General features: G+C 34.8%; 1 protein-coding gene across 2 annotated transcripts in view; it reads left to right on the plus strand.

Moving 5' to 3' along the window:
• The first annotated feature begins 164 nt into the window (after positions 1-164).
• Positions 165-27921, plus strand: part of Skel (DM13 and DOMON_DOH domain-containing protein skeletor) — a 161378-nt gene continuing 133621 nt past the window's right edge. For both annotated transcript variants that reach the window (XM_068381782.1, XM_068381783.1), the window contains exon 1: positions 165-319. In XM_068381782.1, the coding sequence (XP_068237883.1) occupies positions 253-319 (67 nt within the window). In that variant the 5' untranslated portion in view covers positions 165-252. The remainder of the gene's footprint in view (positions 320-27921) is intronic.

The raw sequence follows: 27921 nt of genomic DNA on the forward strand, positions 1-27921 counted from the left end.
TACGCAAATTGCAAATGATATGATAAGTAATGAGGCAACGAGGTCAATTAGTACTGGGTAATTAGGAATGCCCAAAAATCTTCCCCGCTCTGACGTCTTGGCCTTTTCATACTTGTGACTGGCTGTTGAACGATGACGTCACATGTAAATGAACCAATGGCATTGCAGGCAACGCGCAGGTAGGCGGAACCTCAACTGGCGGCTTTGCACACCTTCGTAATTTTCAGGCGGGTTGGTCAGTGTGTCACAAACATGGGTTGGATGTGGAGTTACTACAGACATTGCTTGTGCCTCGCCGCTTTGGCTGTCCTCGCCACAGGTTTGTTCTCAGATGTTTTGTTTCTTAGCGGAATTTGTTTCTAATATTCTGCCAAAGACTGTTAGGGAATTTAAGCTGCCTAACTATGCATTTTTATCATTATTGTGAAATTTCTAATATTTCCACTAGAGTATAGATAACGGACGGATGGGCCCCTAGGCTGTAGGCCAGGAGGAAACTTCAGCGGTTCCTGAAGACCGCTATGTTCGGCAGGTGGTTAGGATTGGTCAGCGAAGAACCTATGGTGAAATTTTTCGTTTGGTTATGAAGCTTTTGTTTTACTCTGACGTTTATTTTTTCTTAAAAGTATTGCAATTGCTCCACATTGCAGTTTCCTAGAGGGGTCTATTTCTAGGGTTTTTAATAACTGGTTGACCGCAAAGTTTTTCTTGGAAATTCTCTTGATTGTCGTTCAAAAGTAAGAATTTTTTATATGTACGAAAATACTTATCGATTAATTTGGTTTTAAGAAACTGGTCTAGTTTGTTTATGATTCCCCAAAATACCTAGCATGTTTTGATGGGAAATTAAAAAAAAATCTATTAAAACCATTAAAATTACTTTTAAGTTTCCAGTGATGAGGGCCTGTGGTTAAATCTTAGTCCAAAGATAACATTAATAGGTTTTAAAGTGTTTAGAATATGGGTAATTGTTTCTTTCATATCACTAAGTGATTTGAGGCAAGTTTAGAGCTAAGGATTTGGACTAGTTACAATTTAACTTTCTGAAATCGTACGGCCTCAAATTGGTTAAATGTTGGCACGTTTACTTATAAATGGTTGTTGGTCGATTGATTTTCGTACCATAGTAGTTTGATGCTTAAAAATTGGCAGAATTACAAAGGCCTGCGAGTTTTCTTAGGGCTCAGTAATTATTTAAATTTATTTAATATGCTATTGTGAGTTATGCCAATTCATTTAGTTATGTACTAGAGCTAAATGTTAATTTGGGGAAATTTGTAAAGTGTCTTGTTAATTGGATATCAGATCCCTGTATTGTAGTGCTTGAGTTGAGATTACAGATTATCATGTCCACCAAAATAGTAAAGTTAACCTGAAGGTTCACACGTAAAATGTTTTACACCTGTTGTGCAAACCTTTGTAATTTTCTGTACTCTGTATTATAAAGCTTGGTAAAATTATTTAACCTTTCAAAGAAGAACTTACAAGACAGACAAGGCTTTCGCCGTTACGTGTGATTGCAATATTGGTATTTTTTTTCGAAATTATATAAATATAAGTTTTATAAGTTTTGTTGGTAGCCAGAAGGCTTTGTGGTTCTGTCATTTTACGCCTGTGAGAACCAATATCTAGAAGGCTATTTTCTGTAGTATTAAAGTCTATTTTTAAAAATTTGGGGGCTCAATGCAAGCTGTTATTTTCTCCATTATCGCTGGGTTTCCTAGTTGATTCTAATTAATTTTGTCTGAGGTACGGAAACTATTTAGTAGGCTGTTGATTTTTGGTCTGCAATAAATTAATATATTTACCTTTCTGCATAGACTCTCCTTAATGGTTTCGTGATTGAATTTCTCTAAAGGTGATGCAAAATACTCAGTTGGCCGTAAATTTACTTTTAAATCTTGGTTGTGCTTCATTTAGATTTGTATTTCAAAAACTTTAAATCCTCATAAGTATGTCTTTTGCTCGGCTACCAATGATCAACTGTAACTGGTTTTTGTATTTAATGATTTTTATTATTGATTTACTTAGAGATAAATGAAACCCAGTTTTTTTTTTCGTTTGAGAGTAGTATTTACTTTCTTGCATGGAGATTGGCACTTGAGCCTGTATTCTTCTAATCTTATTCTAAACTTTTTTTTTTCCTGAAGTTAGTACATACTGGTTCTCTTGTAACATTGAGTAACGTGTAATCAGACAGACTGAAGACACGGTTTAGCACTTGCCAAGATTTTGTTACAAATACAGGGTTATTAGGTGCATGAACCTATGTCTTTTATGCTCAATTTTTTTAATCAGTTTCCCAATTTAGGGGTTAGGAAAATCTATACTTCACATAATTCGATTTTGTTTAGTGAACCAAGGGTTTCAGAAGTAGCTTTTCTTTTAAGTCTATAATATAAATTTTTCCAAAAAAAAAATCTTGGTAATGCCAAACAGAGAAGTAATTGTGAAAAGTTGAATGGCAATTCATTAGACTTTTTTTCCAAGCAATTTTTGTTTTGGGGGGATGTTATTCATTAGCCTAATAATTTTAGTTTATAATTGAAAGTTTTATTTTTTTTTTTTTCAAAGGGATACATGAATGATTTAGATGATTTACTAAGCTTTTACTTTGTAATTTAATGGTTTCAGCCTATCACTAAAACTAGTCTCCTTTCAGTACTAAATAAAAAGCTCTTGCGTAAGAGATATGAATTGAAAGTGCACATCGTGCAAATTCTGAGCGATCATAATAGTAAGATTTTAAATTGGTCATCTTCCAGTACTAAGTAATTAGAGAACTCATGTGTGCAAGGGCACATCTTACAAATGTTATGATTTTAAGATATAATAATTAAGCAAGATATTTTCTCCTGTGTTCTTTTGGTTCATATACTTGATTATGACATCACTCTTCATATGCTTTGGTTGTAACTGTGGATAAGATTTTGTCTTAAGTGGTGGTGCGAGACTAGAAATTCTCCCATTATTATTACATGCCAAGCTACAACCCTAGTTGAAAAAGACAGGATGTTATAAGCCCTGGGGCCCCAACAGGAAAAATAACCCAGTGAGGAAAGGAAAAAAAGGCAAAAAAAAATATTTTAACAGGAACATTAAAAATTATTCCCTATATAAACTTTAACGAAACATTAGTTAAGATATAATTTAGGATAGTGTCAAAGTGTACCCTCAAGCAAGAGAACTCTAACCCAAGACAGAGGAAGACTATGGTACATAGGCTATGGCACTACCTAAGATTAGGGAACACTGGTTTGGTTTTGTAGCTTCCTTCTCCTAGAAGAGCTGCTTACCATAGCTAATCTTTTCTACTCTTACCAAGATTAGAGTGACCACTTAACAATTAGTTCCGTAGTTAACCCCTTGAGAGAATAATTTTGTAATCTTGTATTGTCAGGTGTATGAGGACAAAAAATGTGTAAAGAATAGGCCAGACTTTTTCATGTATGCGTAGGTTAATGGAAAATTAACCGTAACCAGAGAGAAGTATCCAATGTAGTAAGCCTGACCAGTCAAAGGATCCCATAACTCTAGCGGTAGTATCTCAACGGGTAACAAAGGATTTACGATAAAAGTTTGACCTTGCAATTTTGAAGCGTCATTGCATGCTTCTGCGTTTCGCTGTTTTTTACTCAATGACATTGCCAAAAGTAATAGTAGAGCCTAAAGCTTGGTAAAACACCAGTTTATAATGACAGTATTGAAGTAGATATCTGATGATTAACTTGGTGACATGCTTTGGACTGTCGCTTATGATTTTCTTTTTCTTAAATTGGTGAACTTTAAAACTATCTTAAGTAGGGTCCATTAAATGACTTTTACCAGTGGAAATGGTCATTCAGGTAGTACTCGACGGGGGGTTGCCCAAAAATGGTAATGAACTTGCCCGTTGCTCTCGATGTAATTTTGGGTCATGTTCAGCGGGCGGCGAGGGGTAGATGTTTAACAAGTGAAAGTGTACCAAGTTGCTAGTACTGGTGTTGTCTGTTGCAACTTTAATTAGGGCTTGAATATTTTGTAAATCTTGTAAACCCAGATAGCCTTGTACCGACTGGATCGGCTCTTATGCCCTACGACCGGTACCCCCCTTTCCCCTTACGGGCTTTTGGGATGGGTCATGATGGGTCATGATAATGATCTATTATTATTATTATTTATTATTATTATTATTATTTATAATAAACTACTATACAAAGAATGCACGATTGAATGAGTCATTTCAACTTATTGGTCTCATTATTATTATTATTATTTTTTTTTTTTTTATAATTATTATTATTATTATTATTATTATTTATAATAAACTACTACTCAAAGAATGCGCGATTGAATGAAAGGCATTTTAACTTAATGGTCTCTGGTACAAAGGTATACTCAAATCTTAGTATATTCTTGTCAGCAGCCGTTGAACTTTTGATGTAATCTGATGATGCAAGAGTTGAATTAACCTTTTATATTAAAATACTTTTAATATTTCCACTATTTGCAATCACTTCACTAAACCAGGGACCCGAAAAACATGGAGTTGATGGAACTTGGTTTTTCTTGCGCAAGCAAATTTTTTTTTTCTTATCGCTGTGAAACTGAGCATCTCTCATTTTTCTCTATCGCATGATGCAATTTATTACCACACGAGGCCTTAATAATATGGTTTGGGTACGTTGTGGGTATGTTGAGACCTGGTGGGGGGGGGGGATTACGTCAACTTTGAAGAGTCTCGCAAGAGTTCACAGGCGTGTCACTGAGGCGATGGTGATGAGTTTCTTTGGGCGTCTTCACTTTTATTAGGCATTTCACACACGCGCATACATAGATAGATCTATTGATAGATAGATCTATTGATAGATAGATCTATTGATAGATAGATCTATTGATAGATAGATCTATTGATAGATAGATCTATTGATAGATAGATCTATTGATAGATAGATCTATTGATTGATATTTAGATAGATCTATTGATATAGATTGATTGATATTTAGATAGATCTATTGATATAGATTGATTGATATTTAGATAGAACGATAGATAGATAGATCGATATATAGATCGATCGATCGATAGATATATAGATCGATCGATCGATAGATATATAGATCGATCGATCGATAGATATATAGATCGATCGATCGATAGATATATAGATCGGTTGATAGATATATAGATCGGTCGATCGATGGGTAGATGGATAGATCGATGGATAGATATATAGATAGAAATAGAGATATAGATAGAAAGAGAGGATACGGACGAGAAGAGATAGTGGGGGTAACAAATTTCGTGATTTTGTCAATGGAATTTGAAGGTAGCTTGTCTAAACTCTAAACTTGAATTGAAAATTTTTATTCTTCATTTGCTTTAAATTACTATATACCTACTACTGTAATAGACCATGCCCATGTTAGTCTTTATACAGGCATACATTTTTTTACTGCTGGTATATGAAAATTCATTGCAAAAACAATGAAATACCATATTTTCAAATCTTTTACTGCGTGAATTGAATACTTTAAATATCGATCGACTTTTGGCGGTCAAGATGAGTGAAATTTCAAGTTCTTATAATATCGATCTATTTATGGTGGTCTAGATGAGAGTGAAATTTGAAAGTTTTTTTTTTTTTATTCACTTTCAAAGTATAGCTGAAGTAAAAGGCTTACTCGATCTGAACAGCGCAAGACCAGGATTACATGTCATGACTGATAGATTACGCCAGGAGACAGCTGTCGTCATAGTTCCGGTACAAGAAGTGTCAGTCTGTTCTCGTGGTTTCCTTTGGAATGCAAGAAAGCTCGGCTTGAGTATTACTCGTGTGTATTGACGTATAACATAACATTTTATATAAGGCAATATCGTAGTTTTCAATAACGTAATATTTAGCTTAAGGAAATTTCGTTATTTTCAATAAGATTTTACAAGAAATTTCGTATTTTTCAAATTAAATATTTACAATGCAATGTCAAATTTTCGTCGACCATTTGCAGAAAATATAGGATCTTTTAAAACATAGATTTAATCTTTATTTCTGTAGGGAGAGAAGTTTAAAGAAATTTAATTCGTGCGTCTTTGAAAATTAAACTTTATCCCTCTAGTTTCCACAAGTCTTCGAATTTTCTGCTTTTCTCGAACTATAAATGATTTTAGATATTCTCGAGAATTTGTCTCGAGGGGAAAGATTTGAGGGCAAGTAAGAGATTATAGTCTACCTTGACCTAAGGTCTCTAGTAATGGTATGTTTAGATGAGACGAGTGAACTCATTGTTCAAGGAAGAAATCCACTTTCCCTAGGAGTTGTTAGTCCCAATCCTAATATCTTATTTTAACTTAATATTTAGATCTGGTTAATCTTGCACGAAGGAAGTGGTCACGGAAAAAAGTGGTTTGAATTAATGAATGAAGTCTTAAGATTAAGGCTTTTGTAGAAAACTTGTCCAACTGGTTTTCGTCGAGCGGGTCCAGGTCATTTTTTTTTTTTTTTTTTTTTTTTTTTTTTTTTTTTTTAATTGGGGAGGGGTTCGTGTATACATGCACAGGAGAAATTTGAATGGTTGCCTGGGTGGTCCTATGCCTAACATGATTTTTTTTTTTTTAGGCCAGGGGACTTAGAATTGGAAAAGGCTTTGTCAACGAAGCCTAATTCATTATGAACAAACTTACTCGGGTGGATTTGATCATGAACTCTTCTGGTGACACATGATTATAAAATTCAATTTTATATAACAAGACTGGTGCTGTTTTAAACTTCATCTTTAGTTAAAACGAACACGGTCAGTGTTTACCTAATTGAGTTTTCAATAAATACTTGGCAAGAATTTGGTTAATGTTGGGATATGCTTAGTTCATGGTGTAATCTTGACAAGGTAAGATAGCTATTTTGGCAGAAGTATACGGTTGAAATGGTTAAACTAAAAATTTAAATTTACCAAGGGTCATACCCTATGAAATTTTAACCTTAAGCTTCATTGAAGTAACTTGCAAACTAATATTAAAGCATTATAAAAGCAATCTTTCTTTTTCAAAGAATATAGAAACTACCATATTTTCAAATGAATAAAACTTAGTGGTCTCCGGTACAATTGGCAATGATCCTCGATGCCCAAGAGTCCAGTATGACTGAGCGCCTTTCTGGTATTTCCTTACCAGAGGGATTTTATTAGCGTCTGGAGGTTGCTTGTTAGTGAAGTCAAGGGGAGAGAGTTGAGGCATGAGAATACATCTGCTTTCACAGCTTTCAGTGGTGATGCTGGAAATACCTAGCTGGGATCGTTCGTTCGCTCGTAGTGTATTACAGCAAACTTCTTGTTGGCACGGGCCTTTCCCTTGGTCGGCCCGTAGGTAACTTATATGAAATATAAGGTGGCCTAGCTGGGATGGGATGCCGGCGTTATATCCATTGGCTTATTTGCTTTACCAACACCTTTTAAAGGTCTGCTTTCCTGGTCCTATCACGCAGGGGAACAATGCTCACTACTGTCTGCAGACCTACAAAATAAGTTTTTCATATACATTCATAGGTTTTTTACGAATCACACTGCGTAGTTTGCCAAATCCACATTATCGAAGCTCTTGGAAGAACAAGTAGTTATATACCTTCTGGAAAGCTTTTATATCTAAAGTCTTTCTAATGTCTAGTGCAAGCCACAGATTTGAGAACTGTAGAACCTATATTAGACATTTATCTTGGCTTCACATCATTTTAAATCTAATTTCATGCCTACACGTTTTGTACGTCTATTCTGACAACTTGGCGAGTTATGGCACTGATCTTAAAAACTGTTCTAGCTTTTATAGGCAAAGAGTGTAACTAGATTAGTATAGGAGTGATATTTTCTCGGATTGGGACAGTTTTTTCTCCTGTTATGTTTTGTAGATTTTCCAAGCTTCACTTTGGGGCTTACGGTAATTTGATTGTAAGAGGTTTGGTTAAAAAAAAAATTACCGCAAAAATGTCACTCATTAGTCTATATACTATCTTGATTGAAGTCTCAAAAGCTCATAAGACTTACCTATTTTAAGCTGTTGGAATCGGTGTGTAATTATACGTCGGTGTAGCTTTAAAGTTCAACACTTAAAATAGCAGTCTCACTTTCTTCTCCCCAGGTGACACTACGGACTGTCAACAAAACGTATACTTTTGGTTTGTTGTTAGTGATTTTCGAAGATTAAGTAATATCCATTACCCAAGCTATACTTTTATCCTCAAATCTTAGTAATTCACTTACTTTAGATATCAACCAGTATATCTCTACTAAGTTTTTTTTTTTTTTTTCTCTCTCTCTCTCTCTCTCTCTCTCTCTCTCTCTCTCTCTCTCTCTCTCTCTCTCTCTCTCTCTGTAAAACTCCAATTTTCAGTTTGCCATTAATAAGTTTAATACACAATTTCCTTCAAGACTTATCTTTTCAAATCGTTTAGATATAAAAGTTCTGTTTCAACCTAATTTTGTTTAGTCATCTAAGTTAAATTGTTACATTATTGAAGGATTTTAGGGTACAAAAGAATATCTAAAGTTACCAAATAATGGAAAGCAAAGTAGTTCGGTTATATGAAAATTCATATTTAAAATCACAATTGTCATATGTACTATCAAGTTTTTTTCTATTCCTTAATTCCGTGGTATTTTTTTTTTAAATCCTACTCTTCTAAATTTGAAATTTTTTCCCTAATAGTTAAATGGATCACAACGAAATCCAAATGGATATAGCGCAAGTTGTATATTACATTTTAAGTTATCCTTGAGCGAGACAATGTCACAATATTGATCATTCTTTTGGCCTCCAGTTCTAGTGGTAATACTGGAGCACAGGTGATAGTCTCCACCCAAGTTTAAGATTGCTTGCCAAGGTCAAGAAACTTATTTTTTTACTAGCTTGTATATTTGTGGGTTGTTTACTTAATTTTATGGGGTTTTTATTTATATTTTTATGTGGGCTATGTTAGAATTTTAAAGGTTATTTGGAAATCTCGAAACCTTCCCATTTTTATACCCGATGTAATAAGACCTCAATGACTGAAGATTTTTATTTTTCCGTAACATTCTGATTGATTGTCTTCAGCGATCATATACATAAACATTAATTCTTTGGATTGGTTATGAAAAAAATCGCCCAATATTTGTATTTGTTACGCATAATTATTCTAACAAGGGAACCTGCCATTTCAATTGCCGTAATTCGTTGAAACTCGTTTCCAGAACATTTACCAGTTAACGATCCTAAGTGTTTCTTCAGTCATTATAAGCAGCGGCCTTGTTATATTTTTATATTTAGCTATATTTATATTTAAAGAACCGCAGTTGCGTTTTTTCTCTATAGGGGTTAAAATAACATTCTTCCTTTTGAAGGAATTGTCATTTAGGTGCTATGTAATTTAGATTCTCACGCACTCTTTAATAAGAGGTGAGGGGATATAACTTAATGTTAAGTAGGGCCATTGTTTGAAAGCCATTAGTCTTTCTCTCTCTCTCTCTCTCTCTCTCTCTCTGCTTTTGAAGAAAATTGCCACTTTGTTCAAGGACAAGGAAGTGCCATTCTTTTCCTTCTGGGTAGAAACTCGCGAGTCGTAGTGTGTCTGGAGTAGTTAGATTGTATGTTTTATACATATAAGCATATAATTTAGTCAGTACAGTTTTGTATAGATTAAGTAGCCATTGTGGACTACGTGAATGGCATGATTGGTAGAAAATAGTCTCTGTTAAAAACTGTTTAGGTAAGAAAACCCATGTTGGTTCACAAGTCTTTAAAGTGATAATTGCGAAGGTATTACCACCTCTTGTACAGTAATCTTTATGAATGAAATCCGATTTGGCTTGCTCTAAAACTACCATTTTACTTTTGAAAGACACGGGCTCGTATGGTCCAGAATTTATAGATTTATAAAAGTTTACTAATTCTCCTTGGTCCTAACACCCGCCCATATGGCCTAAGTCTCTTAAATCAAATCTAATATTCTTTCTCTTGGTTTATAACCTCCCTTGGTTGAAGTTTAATCTACTTCACTAGGTTACCTCTTATAGAAAGTGATAGTATAAATTTTTCTATTAGAGTATCAAAAGTTTGAAAACAAACTTTCTCAGCGTCCCAGCTGAAAGTTTCCTGGGCCACACCAGGCAAAAATTGGTCTACTGATGGACAAGGTTTTACCCCTTATATTTGGTTAATGTTCGCCTGTTTTTTTTTTCTTTTCTTTTTATATTTTTCTGGTAAATAATTAATTGTAAATGGGTCTGGCAGACTTCAGCTCGATTCCCCGTAGTATTCTTGTCGAAACCCAGTGAAAAATCCTAAGCAGCAGTTTACATATAATACAGTATATACATTTACATTAAAAGCAAATTCCTTACATTGCATTTCCTCCAAGTTAGTTTTTTTCATCCAATTAAGAGCTGAGACACTAATTCTCTCTCTCTCTCTCTCTCTCTCTCTCTCTCTCTCTCTCTCTCTCTCTCTCTCTCTCTCAACACACACACACACACACACACACACACGAGAAATTACTAGATTTGCCAAGTTCCAGGAAGCGACATTCTTTTCCCTAAATTAGAAAGAAAACTGGTCAGGCAAGAAGTTGTCAGGCAGTATGTCCTATATAATGAGTGATAGTATATTCTGTACGTGTATGAGAGTTTCCTTTCGTCAGCATCATTTGAGATGCAAGTAACCGTTACTCTGTCTGGCCTGTAGATGGCTATTCCCGGAAAGTTTTCAGATGTGGGCTGTGCGAAGGACAGTTACAACACGTACAGTGGGGCACAGGAATTCTTGGTACACCTTTCTCTGAGTAACTGTCACACCCTTACTGCGCGATGAGTAACCAAACTTAGTGTAGGGAGAGATGGAGGTGGGGTTGGCAGGGGGCAACGCGCAGTAACTTCCCGCGAAGTAAGGGTGTGAGAAGTTACTTCCTCAGTCAAGTGTGCCATGAATTAGTGTTAAGTAAACATAACGACACTTTTATGGGAAAATGAGGATGGCTTCAAGAGATAATGTAGAACTACAAATCTTCCATTATTTTATTTCTTAGTGCTGCTACATCCTATATCTAGAAAGGGATATCACAGTTGACGTCCTAACATCTTAAGATTTTAGGTACTGTTCAGGCGATTAGTTATAGCTATAGTTTTTAAGATCTAATTTCGACTAAAAACTGAAATTCTGTGCAGATTACCGGATTTCTACCAGGATTTTTTAAAATAACTGCTTCAAAAGGGGGCGAGGGACAATGTATGTTACGGTAGTTTAGTGTTTTTAATGAAAATCCAATTGAAAGTTGAGATAGCTGAAGTAACATGACAACGGGAGTGAGGTGTTGGAGGCTGGAATTGAGGTGGGGTCGAGACGTTGGAAAGATTGAACGGAACTTCCTCGTACTTTCTTTAATCCTTTCCCGGGAATTTTTGTTTATTGATCAAATAGAAGGGCTGAGGTGCGTCGAGGTTAGCGAGAAGAATGAGAAGTATTGAACATAGATTTTAATGTTTTTGATGCAAATCAAGCTAATTTCAGTTAAATTCACTTGGTTAGAAATAGTTTACATTTGTATAATTCCGTATACATCAAAAGCAAATTTCATCCAATCATTTCTTAGATTAAGCTGGTGTGTTCTTAAATGCAAAATTTGTCAAAATGGCCATTGCCGAGACTCAAAGGGGGTATTGCCAAGCCTCCTAGGGTGTATTGCCATCAGTGCACAATCATTACACATTAGGCATTAAGGCCTTTGCATTGTTCCTTTAATGTCGCTACTTACTGGCCATCCTCTCCAAGCAACATCCTAGTTTTCCAACAGTTTAGCAGAGTGCTGAATGGTCTCTTAGGCCCCACCATTGGGTTGTATTACGTCCATATTTACAATACCAATTCAATGCGACGGAAATTTTAACGAAGTTTTTGACAAGTGAATATGCTAATGCTTGCTTTTATGTTCGAAGCAGTTTACATTGGATTTAAGATAAAATTTTTGTTAAGCATATTTTCCTTTAAAGATAATCTTTTAAAAACTTGCACGTCCTCTCTGTAAAATGACATCACACCTTCTATCTGTAAATCATGGAATTGTATTTCCTCAGTGTCATGTCAAGTCGTATTTTCCGGAGTATTTTCCTTATTTCTTTGCATTTATGGTAATGAATTTTTATCCAAGCTCTTACACACTACATTTTTGGATGCTGACTTGTGTGAAAGCTAGAAAATCTCTAAATGTACTGCTTAGAAATATGTATTCCATGAAGAGTGAACATGGAAGTAATGATTTTTCTACAAAATGAATTCCTAATTAAGCGATTATATTTAGGCAGTTTATATCTAATCAAAATGCCTTAAGGTTTCTAGATTTTAAGAAGTTAAACTTCTAGTTTGTTGTTATAGCGAGTGTCTCGAAAGAGGAAGCGTTATTTTTGTTCTATAATTTCATAGACGCCAAAGTAATTGACTAGCAGTACTTGAGGAACTGTTGCTGAAATCTTTTAGCGTAAGTAACTTGCGCCTCTGAAATAAAACTTACAATTTCGCATGATTATACAAAGAATTAATAGCATTGGCTAGAAAAGATATCGGTATACCCTGGGAAGGCAGTACTGATTGTGTGAAGTATTGCGCTTAAATGAGTTTCTATCATGAATTTTTACCATTCGTCAGAGGTTTTGATGTTCTTGGTCAAAATAAACGTGAATATCACAATTGATCTGAAGTATATGGACATTCTCGTGTTGGGTTAATTGTTGTCATTAGACAAAGTAAATTACTTGATGTGTAGGTGTTACTTCAACCAATTGACGGCTATGTCCTCCTTAAAGCCTCTCGGCAAGAATCCTTTACCATATGAAAACTATACATAAAAATCAATGAAGGATCGTCCTTTTGACTATTTTTATGAAAGTTTAAGTGTGTTAAACGCAGAGGAGACTGCTATAATTAATTTAGATAAACATTAATAGTAATTTCTAGTAATTGTCTTCTCATTTAGTAGCATATTAACCTATAATTTTCATATTTCGAAGAAAAGCGGCGAAATCTTCCTGGCCATATCAATCCACTATTGTGTGCGTTAGCGGGCAATAAAAGCGTAGCGTAGATAAGTCAGTAGAATGTCTGTCTGACTCTCTCTGTCTGACTCTCTCTGTCTGACTCTCTCTGTCTGACTCTTTGTCTCTGTCTGACTCTTTGTCTCTGTCTGACTCTTTGTCTCTGTCTGACTCTTTGTCTCTGTCTGACTCTTTGTCTCTGTCTGACTCTTTGTCTCTGTCTGACTCTTTGTCTCTGTCTGACTCTTTGTCTCTGTCTGACTCTTTGTCTCTGTCTGACTCTCTCTGTCTGACTCTTTGTCTCTGTCTGACTCTCTCTGTCTGACTCTGTCTCTGTCTGACTCTGTCTCTGTCTGACTCTTTGTCTGTCTGACTTTGTCTCTGTCTGACTCTTTGTCTCTGTCTGACTCTTTGTCTCTGTCTGACTCTTTGTCTCTGTCTGACTCTTTATCTCTGTCTGACTCTTTGTCTCTGTCTGACTCTTTGTCTCTGTCTGACTCTTTGTCTCTGTCTGACTCTTTGTCTCTGTCTGACTCTTTGTCTCTGTCTGACTCTTTCTCTTTCTGTCTTTGTTTCTTTCTCTTTGTCTCTGTCTGACTGTCTGTCTGACTCTTTCTCTTTCTGTCTTTGTTTCTTTTTCTGTCTTTTTTTCTGTCTCACATAGTAAAATTTTTTTCTCTCTCTCTCTCTCTCTCTCTCTCTCTCTCTCTCTCTCTCTCTCTCTCTCTCTCTCTCTCTCTTTGTTTGTCTTTGCCTGACTGTCTTTCACATCGTAAAATTTATCATTCTAAAGTATGTAACCATTGTAAAGTCATCCTGCACCTACTTATTTGTACTTTACGGCCTCGTGATATTCAGATTTTCCAGTCCTAGTTATGGCGTTTATTTCCACGACCTTGTCATAACTTTGACTGTCTGACCTTACGAGCTCTGCTCAAGGTAAACTTTAGTTCGAAGGTAATGGCTGGTCGGTGGTTTTATTGTAAGGAACCCTTAAAAAAACAGGAAATAAAATTTCAAGGGTGTGGAAGGAAGGGTTTTTAATGATTCCTAATTTTTGCGGGTAACTATTTTTTCATAGTTCCATTTTTTTCTTTCCCCCTTTTCCTAGTTTTTGCAAGGTGAGGGGTGTGGTAGTTTTAATGCAAATATAGATTTATAAGTGTTAAGCCTAAATTGGCTCCTGTAAAGTTAGATGAATGCTGGAGAATTTTTGATCTTTAATCGCTGAATTTGAGTTTTGGATTTGCTTTATAGATAAGTTTGAAGTATCTCAAATTTTACCTCATTTATTTTTTATACATTTGACACATTTTACATATAGCATTATTAGCTTTCTTTCTAAATTATATCGGGCATTTTCTGTAGAGTCAAGGTTGACTCATTGGGCTGGTTAAACTTTTTGATAAATAAATGTACTAAACTAAAATTTTCGTTACCGGAATATAAAAATGATCAATGTCATCTTTATATATCTAAAGAATGCACATCTTTGTCCTTTTGCAACGAACTTCCATAGGGAAGAGACCTTCACTGTGTATAGGCTTCCCACTAAAGCTTTCAAAGTACGGAAGTTCCTTTTAAAAGGATTGGTAATTTAATTTATCCTCTGTAAGACACAAAGGACATCAGAAGGTTGGCTAACAAAAGAATTGCTGTTAATAACCAGTAGTTTACTGTCGGTTGTATCTTGTTTGGTCATAGTTTATGTTAGCAATACTTCCGACGTAAAGTATTCTTGTGCTAAACGCTCCAGGATTGACTTTTGTTCCACAATTTCTTCGGGATAGCAAAGATGATACAAAAGTTATAACTGCAAATAGGAGTGATCGTGAATGTTTTTACTAATATTGGATTCTTTGGGATAGCAAATATACTAACGTTATAACTGCAAATTGGAGTGATCTTGAATAATATTTTTGGTTAATATTGGTGTTTTGATTGCATCAACTACTATAGTAAAAACACTTGTTAATCATCTATGTAATAGTGTAATATATATATATATATATATATATATATATATATATATATATATATATATATATATATATATACATATATATATAATATATATACATATATATATATATATATATACACATATATACACATATATATACGTATACATATACATATATATATATACATATATATATACACACATATATATTATTGTATAATTATATATATATATATTATATATATATAAATATATATATATATATATATATATATATATATATATATATATATATATAAATTATAATATATATATATATATATATATATATATATATATGTAATTATATATATTATTTCTGGTCACGTCAGCGGCATTGTCAGACTAGTAACTAATCGGTTTCTTCCCGTCCCTCAGGTAAGGGGTGGGGGGGGGGGGGGTAATTATACCCTGGTTAGTGGTTGTAGTTAGGAAATAAGGTGGGGTTGGGAAGGGTTGAATGTGTGCGCGCGCGTGCGTGTTCATGTCTTTTTTGACGGGCCTCTTACATTAATAAATGTAAATGCGCGAAAATATTAATTCACATAACTTGCAATAATAGAAACTTGTATCAAAATCAGGCAGGAAGAAAATTTCACGCCTGTAAAATTGGCGGCGACTCTCGCTTCCTTGGCCCACGTCAGTAATTACCCTTGACCTTAGTGGATCCTGGCCTTGGCGAGTTTTTGATCAGGAACTCTTAAATCCCTCTGCGAGACCTGCATGAGGATTGCAAGGGTTAAGAGATGAATGATTATCACCCAGCAGAAGGAAGTGAGATTCGGAGAAAGTTAATGTCATCGTGATCATGGCAGTGAGCCAATGGAAGATAGATTAATTCACCCAGCATACCTTGAACTGTCGAGTAGCAATTTCTGTAAATGCTTTAATGTTTTCATAATTTTAAATTCAATTTTCCAAACATTGAATTTATATATAATTTCCCGCAGTTGCAGTTAGTAATAGTAATCTATGGTAAGGGAAGCACTTATGAACTGTGAAGAAAAAAATAAATAAATTTAAAGGTTAGTCTTTCGGAAGTTTATTTTTAAAGTTTTTTTTTTTTCAGGATTGAGGTTCTTGCACTAGATTCTGAGTAAACTAGCTTTCTAACTAGAGGGGTGTCGTATTACTCTAGTTTTTATTATTTATTGTTATCGGACTAATATTCCTGAAACAAATATGCTAGCCATCTTTCACTATGTATCAAATTTGAATGCATGGGTTTAAAGGGTTGACTACTCTTCGGCGTCCACCTAGGCCAAAGCCAGAAGAGAACCTTTATGGAAATTTACATTAAAATCGTTCGCAAAAGTTTGAAACAAAATTAGAGGCACAAATGTCCTTATAGTTGAGAGGATCAATTCCTGTGAAAAGACTTATTTTTTCTGAGACGAGGATATTTTTTCTAAGTGTGGGATAGTACTAGCCACTTTTAATTTCGTACCCTGGCCCAGCCTTTATAATAACCTGTTCAAAATATATTTTAGGTGTTTGTACCTATTTTTTTTTAAAGTTAATGTAAACAAATGACAACTTAAACGATTATTGTTAACCATCTATACTTTCAGGACCAAATAATTCAAGGTAGATTTTTTTCAAAGCATGAAGCGTTCTCATTTCCTTTTGAATGCAATTTGGTATTTACTAAAGCATTGAGAACTTAGACACTTTTCCTGTGACCTTTGGTTTCTCTCTCTCTCTCTCTCTCTCTCTCTCTCTCTCTCTCTCTCTCTCTCTCTCTCTCTCATAAACCTGTCTACCAAATATTTTGATTTACTATAAGGGCTGTTTTCCTGGTGTTATAGGACCTTAAATATCTTGTACAGCCATAGGTATTTAGTGTATTCCACATTGTCAAATCCACAGTTTCAATACTTTCGCGAAGCACCCTTTGCCCTTTCATTGTTCAATGCTGTTTACAGTCTCGATAAAAACTCGATAAAAACTGTAATAGATAAATTCCTGTTAGTTTATCTCATTCTAAACCGGCAACTTCGTTGTCCAACACTAGTCTGTTCGCCGAACAACGCCCACGTCTTGCACTGAAAGGGTAAAGAAAGTCGGTTCTCCTGGTCACAAAGGAAGAACAAAAAGGTCAAAGGAAGAAAGAAAAGGTCACTCGCAGGGTGCAGAAAGAGTAAACTAGGAGGGGAAAGTCTGGCTCGGTTGGGAGTCTGCCCACTGCCCAGTGATCTAATTCCAGAAGATAAACGATCAAATGTTTCGGAACACTGTAGCGGCCAGGTTTAATTATATCCGCTCTGTTAATATAAATTGCATTTGAATTATAAATTGTTTTTAAGATTTTTTTCAAAGGGTTTTACTATGCGACAGTATAGGCCTATTCTCCAGTTTTAGTACGCATGCTCGAGTTAGTCCTATCAGTTGCTACATTTTAGTGCTTTGATGTTCAATAGTATAGACCTATCCTTTTAAAAGAAGCTACAGGAGTATTTTTTAATAAACTACTAATTAAGCCCAACCACCACTTTGCAATCAAGTTTAAGGTAATCTTTAGCTATAGCTAATTAGACTAAAGAGATAGTAATTTAAACAATAACTGCAACCGAAAAAGCCTAACCACCACTGCATGCCTATCACGACAAGCGAAAGTGAATGAAACGATGGTTGAGGTATGAGGTTCTTTGTAAAGGATGTCTCCCCCCCCCCCACCCGGGATCCTCCCCATGGCATTCCTTCCCTCTTATCCCCATCCCATGTTGAGATCAACCCATAATTTGAGCTGCGAAAGTGAAAGCGCCTCCACAATGGGCAACTCATGATGGTCTACCTCGCTTTTTCTATTCCCTCCATCGTGGTAGACTTTTAAAAGCTCTCAAATCTCTCTTAACTGGTTCTTCGCAGCTTGTTGGTATGGCGTTCAATAATTGGTGTATCTTGTATCAAAACTCAATTGAAATGTTAACAATTGTTATTTTACGCTATTTAAAGTTCGCATAATTTTCGAATTTTTCTTGCCTTATGTTGGTTTGGTGTTCAATAGATGGTGTATCTTGTGACAAAACTCATTTGAAATGTTAAAACTTGTTTTTTTATGCTATTAAAAGGTCGCATAATTTCAGAATTTGTTCTTCACCTAATATTGGTTTGGCGTTCAATAGATGGTGTATCTTGTATTTACTCATTTGAAATAACGAACCATTCTTTTTATGCTTTTAAAAACTTGCAAATCTTTTACTGGGTTTTCACTTGTCAGATTGGCGTTCAATTTCTTGATGTATCTTGCACCAAAACGCCTTTGAAAGTTAACTTTTTACGTAGATTTCTCTGCCTTCTCCATCGCGAGCTGTTGGTTTGTTTTCTAATCGAACTGGTTCTCGAATCTAGTTTGCACCTCTTTCATTATCATGATGCCGACCACATCCCGTTGGTCGTATCTACAAAGTAAAGAGGCGTCTAGACTCACTCCAACGTTAAGGTTATTGATCTCGCTGGCCGTGGCTTTCCATCTAGTTTGTGATGATGGGAAATGTCCAAAAGTGATCGAATGTCTGCTTTTTGAAAATTGTTGAAGCCTTCAACTATCAAGCTAGAATGGGGAAATTCACAAGTTTCATAGAATTCACTAGAATCCAATCGGTCGTCCATTACCTTGCCATTGTGGAGATGTGTGTATGTATGTGTGTGTATATATATACAATATATATATATATATATATATATATATATATATATATATATATATATATATATATATAAATATATAGTATGATATATAGTATATAATATATGATATATAGTATGATATATAGTATATAATATATGATATATAGTATATATAGTATATAATATATGATATATAGTATATAGTATATACTATATAATATATAGTATGTTATATATATAAATATATATATATATAATATATATATATATATATATATATATATATATATAAAACTTTTCCTCCCTTTTGAAAAACAAATTTTAATAAACCATGGATGATGGCAGTTACACAACGTTCAATTTTTGAAAAATTACTAAGATCACATTTTATAAAGAGTAATATTTATAGGCGTAGAGCTTGTATATGATGCAGTAATCTGTTTGATTGGAATATTAAAACTTCGTTCTAATTCTCTTCTCTCTCTCTCTCTCTCTCTCTCTCTCTCTCTCTCTCTCTCTCTCTCTCTCTCTCTCTCTCTCTCTCTCTCAGGAAACAATAGGTATTTAATCATTGAATGAGATGGCAATGGGGCCGCTCCTATGGGAAGTAACCCATTAAAAGTTATAATGATCTTGTCTTGGATATAGATAACGTAGGAAGCGAAAGTGTCTTTATGAACCTCTTTGTATTTCCGCCATCGTTTGGGGGATCGAATGACCTTGATGTTGTACAGTAAGTGGTTCCTTTAAATTTGGAGGATTTTCTATTGCTCTAGAGAGAGAGAGAGAGAGAGAGAGAGAGAGAGAGAGAGAGAGAGAGAATTTGTAGGTTTAGTCTGTTAATGTCTGCGAAATTTTATAACTCGGCAAATAAAGTTTCCCGTAAAATTTAATTCAGTTGGTTCATAGAGTGCGGTGTACTGTAAATAATAATAAAAAAATACTTACAAAGGTTCCTGTATGCGCATGACGTCAGCTTTAGGATTGCAATGCTTATTTGCACATTTATAACTGTAAAATAGGATATGAACAGTAGCTTGAATTTACAAAGTAAAATGCTGTGCTTACGATGAAGTAATTTAGATATCAACTTTTAGATCTAGATGCATGGAACCAGAAATTATCATTATTACTATTTTTTTTTATTACGATTATTACTATTACTTTTACTTTTACTATTACTTACTATTACTTACTATTACTTAATATTACTGAGCTACAACCTTAGTTTGAAAAGCATTATACTATAAGCCCAAGGGCTCCAACAGAGGAAAAATAGCCCGATGAGGAAGGGAAATTAGGAAATAAACTGCAATGAACTACTGAAATAAAACATTTTAAGATAGTTTAACATATCTACTGTATTCTTCACTCAACCTTTCCAGTTTATACCAAATTTTGAGATAGGCAAGTTACAGTATATCTTAGTTCATTATACATAGTGCTGGAACTAAAACGTGAAAAGTTTTAAAGTAGCCATGGAATGAATGTGGGTTAAATTCTTTATATTAAGTTTTTAAATTTTGCCAATAGATGTAGCTATGCTTTATTTTTATAGAATTTCATTATTGGTAATAAATACCTATTTTGAGCCTCAATATCAAATGTAATGCTTCATAATTTCAAATTTGATGCTAATGCATATATTAAAAACTAGTTAGCACAAGTCTCTAAATTTATTTAACGCAGATCTTGTTTAACTTTAATGTTAAGATTTTATTTTTATTTATTAGGTATTTTGTATGGTTCCCTTTCCTCACTGGGCTATTTTCCTTTTTGGAGCACTTGAGTTTGTAGCATCCTAATTGTCCAACCAGTTCTCAATCTCAAATGGAAAGTTCCTAGTTGTAAGCTATATTTTAAATTATCTGGTACCTTGGGTAATAATAATAAAACTGCTGTTAAGTAGTGAAAGGTATCTGCTTATTACAGAAGTTGCATTGAAATTATTACTTAGACTATCGATAATGAGCCTTAAAGATCATTATTTTTGCCCCATTTTTTTCTTTTCTTTTTCCTCTTTTTTTCTATTTTATTTTTCCTCGAACGTGATATAATAATGCAGTGTGTTTACATTCCTTGAGTGCAGTGACCCGTCGAAGGTCAGAGAAACGATAGTTTTCTGGGCGTTGTCAATTCGAATGTTTCGATAAAGAAAATGACTTCGTGTTCGACGTGACCCTGTTCTCGCCGACTGGAATATCTTGCTGGAATGAAGGTGGTTTCCAGAATGTGTAGAAATTTTCATTTTGGACTAGCGACCAGCACATAACTGGTTACCGTTCATTGTGTAATGGAAAAGACAAGAGGTGAAATTTTCCATGCGATGAATGCTAGCTTTAGGAGTGTGGGCAACTGGATTAGTTTAATTACTTTCACTTCCATGTAGTAAATTTAAAATTAATGAAAAATAAATTAAAATTTTCCATCGTAGGCTTTGCTATATTTTTAATTAAAACAAACTGAATTAAGTCTTAGTATATCCCTGATTGGAACAAATGAAAACAATTATTTATCCTTTTCGTATTTCCAAAAAAATATAAATAACTGTTACCGCATAAAACTACCATGCAATACGCGTACACTCAAAGGTGAAAAGTTATTGCCTTTAAAGTTGGACTGTAGCCTTTTGTTCAAGAAACCAGAGGGGAACTTTCCCTGATCGAGAGAGAGAGAGAGAGAGAGAGAGAGAGAGAGAGAGAGAGAGAGAGAGAGAGAGAGAGAGAGAGGGGGGGGGGGGGGTTGGCAGGCATGGGGTTGAAACTTTTTTTTTTTTTGTTTGTTTGATGGAGTGCAAGTTTTTGTTGAGCCCTCTTTCAAGATAGGTTCATTGCGCTTGCGTGATGTATTACGTGTAATGACGACTGTTGAGAGGAATGATTTGCGGAAGTGTATTCCTCAGTCTGGTTTGGCATTTTGCCTAAATTGTTGTTTCCCTTAGACCAATTGTCTCCCATTGTTCGTATTGTTAAGGTCTCGACCATCCATTGAAATTTGAAGGAACTAACTTTAGAATAGCATACGTCAATGTCACCAAATAACTATGGATTATTACAAGTTAAGATATCATAATTATTAAATGAAAAAGTTACAAGCAAATATAGAAAGTCTATCAACAGAAAAACTGAATTCCGTTAAAGTTTAGCTTGATAAAGCAAAACTGTCTAGAGTTTCAGTCGTCAAATACGAGCGGTTAATAACTAAAATTGTTAATAACCTAGCATAATTTGCTCATTTGAAATTGCTTACTAAGCAGTGACAACCTGAACGTCTAATTTTAAAGTACAAGGATTCTCCAAAAATTTCAAGTTTTGAAAAATTTCCATAGAATAAGAGCGAACCTATCTGTTCTCAAGACATTTAATCACCAAATGGAAGTATAAAAGTAACTTGATATTGAAAGTAATAAAAAATAAGTCTTTAATCATGCAATTGTAGGAATGGAAGTTCCTTTTCATACCTAAAGGGAAGGCTAGAATTATTCACTTCAAACCTTTTATTTTTAAGAAGTTTGAAGGGCTAATGTCAGCTCCTTCGTTCATTAAAATAAGATATAATCGGACCCGCTCTAATTCCATGGAAGACTTCAAGTAACCGGAATTCGGAGACTGGCATTCATTAAGCACCCCTAAGTATTATCCAGAATGTTTGGGTCTTTTAAGCAATCAAATCTAAGAGTGCTTGCTAATTGTGAAATGTGTTGCTTGAAACATTTTCTTTTTTATTACTACTCGAATACAGAAAGCTAGTTTCTTCTCCCATTAAAGAACTGTTTTGTAATAAGGGAAAAATACAAATAGATTTGAACTTTAATGCTCATAAAATCTCCCAACCATTTCGGTAAGAGCAAAACGTATTGGATAGAAATTCATTTTTTCATTCAGTCGTCGAAATCAAACATACGCGAGAATAGCAAAATTTCCAACTTTCTCTCGTCAATCTTCATGTCAATCTTCCTTTCCTTTCTCTACCCCCTCCCCCCCTCCCCCTTCCCCCTTTCCTTGACATTCAGCATTGAATGTTTGTATTGATGACTACCCGCATGATGTAGCAGGAAATACGATGAATCCACTCATTGCGGAGAGTCCTATCTGGTAAGGAATGCGCAGAGAAAGGCCACAAGCTTTATTATTTTACCGTAATGGCGACATTAAGTTAAGTTTTCCATACCCGCGGAACGACCGCAGCAGTCTTTGTTCGGTCGGATCCTCTGTGCCGGAAGTTGTGCATGTCAATGGGAGGTTTCCTCGGTAATTTCTTCTGACAGAGGTGAAAGTAGTCTCTTTGATTCTTGTTTTGTGATGGCATGTTTCGAAGATTGGATTTGCTGTTATTTCGTCGATTTTTACAGACTATTTGGATATTCTACTTTAGATACTACACTAAGCAAGCATTCTTAGTTGCTTAAGACCCAAAAATTTTGGAAAGTAGGCTACTTAACTCAAAGCTACTTATAAGAGTCTTTGATTTCTTGGGAGATATTCCTTATACAAGTACTTTTATTTGAAAGTTAGCAATCGCTCAATGGATGATGGTTGCTTAAGACCCAAATACTTTGGATAAGTTACTCATAGCTACTTCAAAATAAATGTCAGTCTCCGAATTTGGATTTCTCAGTCGAGGAATTAAAGCAGGAGGTGAAAGATCAACTCTTCTACCCTCTTAAAAATATAAGATATCTAAAGTGAATAGTTCTAGACTCTCTCAGGTAATACAAATAACTTAGATTTCCTATAATTGCATCATTAAATACCTACTTCGTAAGTCTTAATATCTATTTTTTTTTCCTTTTTGTGATGGAAAGTCATGAACACTCATCACAAAAGTCATGAACAGATAGACTTCCAGTTAATTTGTAGAATTCTTTTATCAAGATATTCTTTATAAAAGTCAGCCATTCAAGTATTATATATTGCTTTAGTCAGCAATTTCAAATGAGCAGATGATGGTAGATTTTAAATTGCAGTTATTGAATCCTTGCATTTGTCTTCTGAAATTTTACTCAGTTTTTGTCAAGTCAAGACTTTGACGGAAGTCACCGTTGTCTGTTGACAGAAGTCTTAATTGATTTTTATTTGCTGGTAACATTTAAATTTTTAATCATTAGGGTTGCACTTTAGCTTTTAAACATTATATTAAATATAACTTGGTGACATTGACGTATGCTATCCTAACGTTCCCTAAGTTTCAATTAAAGCCTAACAAGCAAACAATCTTTTACTTTGTATAATTGGTGTTATGTTGACAGTGGCTCTCATAGAAATCATAGATATTTATATCCCCAATGATATTTTGGCAAGTCATCCTGATATTTTTTAATGGACCATAAGAATTTAATTGCCAAGTACTATGAAGTATTGTTAAGACACTTTCTCCCTTTCTCTGTGGATGAAAATAATTAGCATTCTAAGATATCCTCAACTTTTTCGTCTTGAGCATCACGAACCTTTTATGACAATTATTTGGCTGACTTTGAATAGTTTGATTTTGCCACATCTTATGGAATTATTTCGGAAGTTTTAAGATTAAAATAACTGATACCGCTGCTAGTTTTTATTTGTCTACTACTTTCTCCGCGGTTGGATTCTTCGTGCAACTGCTTTTTCTTTTAACTGCATGTTAGCTTTTAAAATTGTGGAGGTTGTTTTTCTTGTTTAAAAACTAGTCTGCATTAGTTTTTTGTTTTTGTAGATCAGGGCTGAATTTTGCTTATGTTTGGGCTTCCGAGAAAATTGCTGTAATTAAAACTGCAGATAATAGCGAACACACGCACACAGTTTATCTTATGAATGGTTTCACTCTAGCTGGCTAAAGATTACATGGCAGTGACTTTCCCATTTTAATGACACAATTTAAGATCAAAGGTTATCCAACCATCTTGTTTGAGACTGAGCAACTGACAATTGCGTTTTACAGGCGGAACGCTTAAGAAATTGATTTCAATTAAATAAATCTCATGTATGATCTTAAGCTCTTGCTAGTCTTAAATCTTTTTAAGCTCTGACTGGAAGCATTTTGAACTTTAATATTATTTTGCAAAATTCCTTCCTCACTTTATCAACGTTAAATAATCAAACGTTTAGCTTTCAAAATATAGTTTTCACATTAAGATAGTTTTTATTTTGTCGCTTTCCAACACTTAAGGGAAAAAAACTGCTGCAAAGAAACCTTAAGAGCCAAGCCGACGCAACCCGGGGCAAACTTGGCAGCCACATTAGAAAGTGACAGAAGAGGTGCTTAGCGCAGCCTGAGTCCTTTACTTTTCCTGGTGACGCTGCTGAGATCTCTTAATGTCTGTTGATGATGTGGTTATGATATGGCTTTAATGATGTTCTTGTGGTTACATATAATAGTTATGTCATGTAGGTAGCCTTTGGTGAAATCACTCAGTTTAAGCTTTTCGGTCGATTGACTGAGCGATTTGCTTATGGATGGAAGCTATTAACTATTGGAGATTTAATGGGTTCTTGATAATCTGGATGAGAGAGAGAGAGAGAGAGAGAGAGAGAGAGAGAGAGAGAGAGAGAGAGAGAGAGAGAGAGAGAGAATATATCTTAGACTGGGTCCACTTGAATATGTGATGCTGAATATTCAGTATTAGACCGGAAGGTTATTGAATTACCAGGTTGTTTCTTGAAAATATCCATTTCTTAACCGTTTGCTGCTCCATTTTGTATTAGTCCATGTATTGTATTAGTTCATGCAATATTGTTCATCAGATGCAGAGTATTGGCTGGTATTGTTGTGATTATTAGCTAAACTATAACCCTAGTTGGAAAAGCAAGATGCTATAAGCCCAGGGGCTCCAAGGAAAAATATCCCAATGAGGAAAGGAAATAAGGAAATAAACTATTAGGATGAATGTTTTAAACTTTAAATTTCATATAAACTTTAAAAGACTTGTCAGCTAAAAGGACTTGTCAGCCTGTTCAAAATTTCAAAAAGTCTTGCACACTGTAAGACGAAGCTTTAACCAACCATCTCACCAAAAAGGATTTATAATTATTGGTGTATTGTATTTTGAATGTTTGCTCTGACTTTATTTAATCTTTGAGTATTGTTATCGTGCAAATAAGATTGGATTTACTTGTGTAATAACAGGAAAAAAATCTTCAGTTTTTCCTTTTTGTTACACTTTTTTTTTTTTTTACTTGCGCTTGCAGGTCAAGATTGTTTCTAAACGTGTAATTACTTAGATTTTATCTGGTGTTTTCTTGAAAGGTAAAAAAAGGCGAAGAAGAAATCTTTTCTTAAAGGTGTCATTATTTCAGACATCTACCCATTCAACTTTTCAAATATTTTCCTTTTTAAATTCTTTTGGTTTGCGGTTGGAAAACTCTGGTGTGCCCTTACTCTCGACCTTTAACCTAAGTTATTTTTCTTTATGCAATTCGGTTTCTTCAGATTACTTCATTGCGTACGTATTATTTCTGAAAAAGGTGGACCGAAGGCTTGGCTGCAACATAGATTCTCTCTCTCTCTCTCTCTCTCTCTCTCTCTCTCTCTCTCTCTCTCTCTCTCTCTCTCTCTCTCTCTCTCTCTCTCTCGTTTTACGAAGCTGAAAAAGCCTATTTGGCGCCGTTGCCTGAGTTTTGGCCCCAATTATCATAACATTTTGGATCCTAAACTTGGCCTATGTATAACAGAACTGCTTCATTCTGTGAAGCCTACCCCTGAACCGTCAATACTCAGTATAAGATTGAACAAGTCAATATTGTGAAGGGGCAATAGGATAATGTTTTTCAGTTAGTCCAATTCTTATTTTAATATTTTCACTTTACTCTTATAAGGATGCATCTGGTAATCCGAACATTGCTTCGAATAAATGCACAATAACCTTGTTAATTAAACTTTGATAATTAGGATTTTGGCTTGCACAGAAGCCCTTCAAGTATTTGCATCTTAAACCTATCGGGTAATGCAATTAATCAAAACTTATTTGGGGTTAGCGTGATTCCTATGAAAGCCCGTGAAGGTGAAAGTATCCATACATGGTTAGGTGCATGAAATTTCTCTCGAATACTGCCGCCCCAATTTGCGTTGTAGCTAAAAGGAAATTTTAGTGAAATCTAAATTCACATTTATACAGTGTGGGGGAATTTGCCTCAATAAATTAACTATTTAAATTTTTTTAATCAGTTAATTCTTAAAATGTATAAAATTGTATTTTGAGACTTTTCAAACTTCAGTTCACGTTAGCTTTCGTCAATCTTGCTGGCCGACATCTCGGCTTTGCTTTGCAGTGCAACTACCGAATTTTGTTACACCTCGCGGAATGGCCTCCCGGTCCTAGCACCTGTCCATGTCCCCCCTGTCCCAGCACCTGGCCATGTCCCAAACTCATAAGTAAAAAATAAGGCAAGGTATGAAAAGGCTTCCCAATTACTCGCCAGTCTTAATTTTCGATATCTGAAATTAGAACAAAACTTCCTACATGTAACTCAGACGTACCTGCCTTTAGTAAATAAACCATCTTTCTCATTGAATTTTAAAGGGAGTCTTACTGGTGTGGGTGCTGAGTTACTCTCTCTCTCTCTCTCTCTCTCTCTCTCTCTCTCTCTCTCTCTCTCTCTCCTCTCTCTCTCTCTCTCTCTCTCTCTCTCTCTCTGGGGTATCTACTTTATTCTTTTTGTATTTAAGCTCTTTGGGAACTATTTGAATAAGATTAAATGTCACTTTGAAGAATTAAAGGTATTGGTTATGTATAATACAAGTTGGTTTAGTGATAATCTGTCTTAGTTCTGTATATAAGTTTTTTTTCTGCCAAGCGAACTTTTTAAATCATATCTGACAATTCGTTTAAGCTACAATTTACATAAAATGAACATAGAGCACTATTTTTTAATGTCAGAATTACATTTCATCGGTAATTGTCCATTGCAAATGCGGAAATAGTTTTATTTGGCCATATTACGGCCATCTTGCTTACATAAATTACAGTCAGACTTTAGTGAAGATAACAATTTGTATTTTACTGTTGTCATTTACCACTGTCGTCATTATTTACCACTTATTCACCATGCACCTACCCGCTACTACAATGCCCCCCCCCTATCTCTCTCTCTCTCTCTCTCTCTCTCTCTCTCTCTCTCTCTCTCTCTCTCTAACGGCTCTTCTGCCTCCGTAATTGACCTTTCTAACGCCATATGGTGCATGTCGTGGGCTGCTGACGAAGTCGTTGCTGTTGTGGTTCAGGAGAACGTTTTTATTTACTTTTTGTTAAGGAATACCTTTCTGATGGAGGGTTGAATGGATTCATGATAGCT

The sequence above is a fragment of the Palaemon carinicauda genome, chromosome 10 (genome assembly GCF_036898095.1).
Source record: "Palaemon carinicauda isolate YSFRI2023 chromosome 10, ASM3689809v2, whole genome shotgun sequence".
Taxonomy (NCBI): Eukaryota; Metazoa; Arthropoda; class Malacostraca; order Decapoda; family Palaemonidae; genus Palaemon; species Palaemon carinicauda.